Below are 3,663 nucleotides of genomic sequence, written 5' to 3'. Positions count from 1 at the left end.
TCCCTGTCGCCACCCGGGCCGCCCTGCCCCCACGGCCGCCGGGAAGGACGCAGCCGGCGCCCGTGCCAGGCCTGTGAGTGTGCGGCCCCTCCCAGCGCGGCCAGGAATGCGGCTGGACGGCGGGGGCGGCCGCAGACACCCGGCGCTCCGGCCGGCCCCAGCGCCTGCGCCCCCGACGCCCCGGGCAGGTGACCCCAGCTTTGCAGGCTACTCTTCCCTTCCCCACGCCCCGGATTTCTGCCGGAAGCGCAGCCCCTCCCCGCGGCCTGGCCTGCCAGCCTGCTCACTGCTCCAGCCTTGGCCCAAGGAGTGGATTTTATGGCTGAAACCTCGCCCGTCCTGTCCCTTCAGTTCTGTCCCTGTTGTCCCAACAGGGCTGGCCCCTGAGGGTCCTTGGAGCTCAGGCCAACCTCCAGTTTTGTGTGTCTTTCTGATTGCCTGACTCGCCATATATGGGGAGCATAAGAGTTTGTTTCCAGATCTGGGGAGTCAGCTTTCTCAGGTGGATAACGCAGCTACATTCATCTCTGAAGCCTACCTCCTCCTGCAACCTCAGTGGTCCCAACAGTAAAATGGGAATAAGAGATCGGAACACCGGGTTTGTGGGGTTGTTTTGGGACAAAGTTAGTACCTGCCAGGATATATAGTTCTGTTCTGGATATATAGCCACACTCCATCCATACCTACAGTTAGGACCTCAAATCCTTAGCCCAGAAGCAAGAAACTACACCAAGTAGAATTTCCCGGGATTGGTTTTAATGTCAAAAACAAAAAACAAAAGAAAGAAGAAGAGAACAGCCCGGGCTGCTATCCTCAAGGATTCAGTCCAGTGTAGGGTCTGGCCGGGTCGCGTTCCAGCCACCAGACCCTGCCACTCCATGGCCGGGGGGTCTCTCCCAGGCAGGCTGCCCCCACCAGCCCTGAGCCAAGAGGACAGGTGCCCAGTGCCCTTTACCAAGCAGCCCAGGGAAGCCAGCTGCGTTTTGCCAAAGAAAGCCAGCCCAGACACCAGGCGCAGTTCAAACTCCAGCCAAGCAGTCCAGGCTTTGGGGTCAGCGGCCAGGCCCCGGCGACCGCTCCAGGGCCTGTGTGCCAACCAGCACGTCCATGAGGTAGTCCAGCTCAGCCTCATCCAGTTCCGGAGTGTCCTCCTTGCCCGGGCCACCCTCAGGTCCTGGTTTGAGGTCCTCTGAGGCTGGCGCCCAGAGTTCACTGTCATACATGGAAGTGTCGATGTCCTCAAACAAGCCCTCGAATTCATCGTCCAGCAGACAGCCGCTGGCGGGGCCCAGGAGGTCCAAGGCGCCCAGGTTGGGTGGGGCTCCCGCCAGGGGGCGTCCTGGTGGCCCTTCATCCGCCAGGGGTGGTGGGGCCTGACTCAGTCCCTCAATGTGGCTGAGGTCTTCCAGGAGACTGGCCATGGAGGCAGAGAGGGCGGCGTCTGAGCTGGCCAGCAGGCTGTCCGGCACACTGGGGGCCACTGGCGGGCTGGGCACAGGCGGCAGGGCGGTGGCGGCAGGTGCCATGGATGCCTGGATCCGCCGTAGCGTGTTCACCACCAGCACCAGGTGCCGCAGGTCTGGCTCACTCTGCCGCAGACTGTGGTGCAGCTTGAGCACAGAGAGGTCAAACAGGGAGCTGGAGGCCGTGGCAGCCGGGGGCGTCTGGGCCACGGCAGGGTGGCCAGGATCCAGCCACCAGGCGTCCACTTCCAGGGCTTCCTTCTCCTCCTCCTCCTCCTCCCACTTGCGTTTGAGTCCCTTGCTCAGCATCGTCTGTGGGGAGGGGTGAGGCACTCAGTTAGGGAGGGCAAAGGTGACCTGCACTCCCTGCCTGGGACCCACTCGCAGGTGCAGCTTTCCTAGGGGACGTTTTAAGATGCGGACGTCAACAGCGTGGCCCTCGGAACTTGTCGTGAAGGCTAAAATGAGATATGAGAGGGATTAAAAAAAAAAAACTTAGAATAGCATCTAGCACTTGGGAATCTTAATAATGAATTAATATCATTATTATTCTTCCACAAATCAGGGTCAATATGATAACCATATTACACATATATATAACATATATATTAACCTACAGAAGTGGCTGTGGAACTTAAGTCTAGTACTTGAGTGTCCCTAAGCAAACAACAACAAATACAGGAACATGGTTAGCCAGGGGCGGAAGATGCAGAGGGGAGGAAAAGGGTAGCTCCCTTCCCACCCCCAGCTTGCTGAGGGTCACCCAAGGCAGGGAAGACTGAGGGAAGCGGGGAGACAGACCCAGAGGTGGAGTGAGCCTGGAGGACTGGAAAGGGACCGTGTTGACAAGGTTGGAGATCAGGTGGGGGGTGGGGCACGGGCAGAAGGCAGTGGACACACACGGCCAGCCCGGACTGGTGTGCAGTGGTTAGATCTGAAGGGGTGTGAGTGAGGAGGAGAGGGGGCCGCTGGAGGGATCCCCAGATGGCTGCTGGGTGGGTGAGAGGGGCGGGCACCGGTTCCCAGGCCTGGTCAGTGACGGTGGTCAGGGAAGCGGGGCCAGTGGACGCGGAAGGAAGCCGGCCCTCTCAGCAGCAGTTTGCTGAAGAGATGGGACAGGCTCCTAGGGGTCGGTGTTGCGGGGTAACCAAGGCCTGAGGTGCTGGGCTTCGAGGGCTCCCGGTCCAGCCTACTTTTGTGGGATAAGGACGAGTACGGAGGTCGGGTGGCCGGGCTCGAGGCTGGCAAGGCCGTGAGGGGACCCCCATCACCGCACTACCCCCACACTGGGTCTTCCCCCCTTTTCCCCAACGAGCCCCGGAGTCCGGAACCGCAGGAATTCAGCCCCCACCCCCGACTCCGCCCCCAGGGCTCCGGCGCCCCCTAGCGGAGCCCCGGCGGGCTCTTCCTCCTCCCCCTCCACCTCTACTCTGGCCTCCCTGACCCCGGCCCGAGTCCCCGCTTCGATCCCTGCCCGTCGCCCGGGGCTGGGCACGCCGGGACCCCCCCGGCCGGCCGCGCTACCCTCCCGGGCCTCCGCTCTGCTTCCGGAAGGCAGAGGAGGCGGCTCCTCCCGGAGCGGCGGGGGCGGGTGAGTCACGCAGCCGGAGCCAGGGAGCCGGCGCCTCCGCCCCCTTCGCGGGCTGCGCGGCGTGATTCACCGGCCCGGCCGGGGAAGGGCGGCACGTCAAGGCCCCGGGGTGCCTCGAACCGCGGACGTTTCCTCTGGTCACGCATCTGCCGGACCCGGGGCTCGAACTCCGCTACGGAGCCCGACCACCGGGGGACGAGTCCTCCCCCCCTTCCCTCCCCAGGCAGCTTCATTTACATACCCAGCTCACTCGCCGCCAATCAGGAGGAAGGGGTAACTCGCCTCAGCCAATCAGGAAGCGGCGGCGGCAGCATCGCGGACTCGCCGGCCTCCGGCAGCCGGCACCCGAGGCCGAGGGACGCAGTTCTGACTCGGGCTCACGACTCCCGGCTCCTGACTACCCCTTGGGACCGCCCACTCGCGTGGCCGCCCCGCCTCCGCCCCGGGGATTGGTCTGTGGCGGCGGTGGGCGGAGCCGGGAAAGGGGCGGGCCCGGCGGGAGGACGCATGCCCCGCGGGCTGCGAGAGGGACAGGGGTTTTGGGGTGCGGGGTTTGGGCAACAGCTAAGTACAGATTCCACTCTCTAACACGCAACTCCGTGCACCTGC

At 63.5% G+C, this 3,663-nt stretch overlaps 1 protein-coding gene across 2 annotated transcripts; it reads right to left on the bottom strand.

Moving 5' to 3' along the window:
* Positions 1–734: 734 nt before the first annotated feature.
* On the bottom strand, positions 735–3,422 carry SERTAD1 (SERTA domain containing 1). 2 transcript variants are annotated; one of them, XM_040976297.1, is made up of 2 exons: positions 3,296–3,422; positions 735–1,921 (listed from the first exon to the last, which is right to left on the bottom strand). In XM_040976297.1, exon 2 carries the CDS (start codon positions 1,770–1,772, stop codon positions 1,053–1,055), a length of 720 nt encoding a protein of 239 aa, XP_040832231.1. In that variant the 5' UTR covers positions 1,773–1,921; positions 3,296–3,422; the 3' UTR covers positions 735–1,052. The 2 variants fall into 2 exon arrangements, with proteins under 2 accessions (XP_040832231.1, XP_040832232.1); XM_040976298.1 differs by having other exon boundaries at positions 735–1,775.
* Between the last annotated feature and the right edge of the window lie 241 nt (positions 3,423–3,663).

Source organism: Ochotona curzoniae, unplaced genomic scaffold (genome assembly GCF_017591425.1).
Source record: "Ochotona curzoniae isolate NIBS_2020 unplaced genomic scaffold, NIBS_Ocur_1.0 contig_2699, whole genome shotgun sequence".
Classification (NCBI taxonomy): domain Eukaryota; kingdom Metazoa; phylum Chordata; class Mammalia; order Lagomorpha; family Ochotonidae; genus Ochotona; species Ochotona curzoniae.
Note: the sequence above shows the minus strand (reverse complement) of the source record. Positions and strands in the feature narration are given on the sequence as shown.

Excerpts from the sequence above, each read along its gene's own strand:
- SERTAD1 (XM_040976297.1), bottom strand. The coding sequence starts at position 1,772 with ATGCTGAGCAAGGGACTCAAACGCAAGTGGGAGGAGGAGGAGGAGGAG.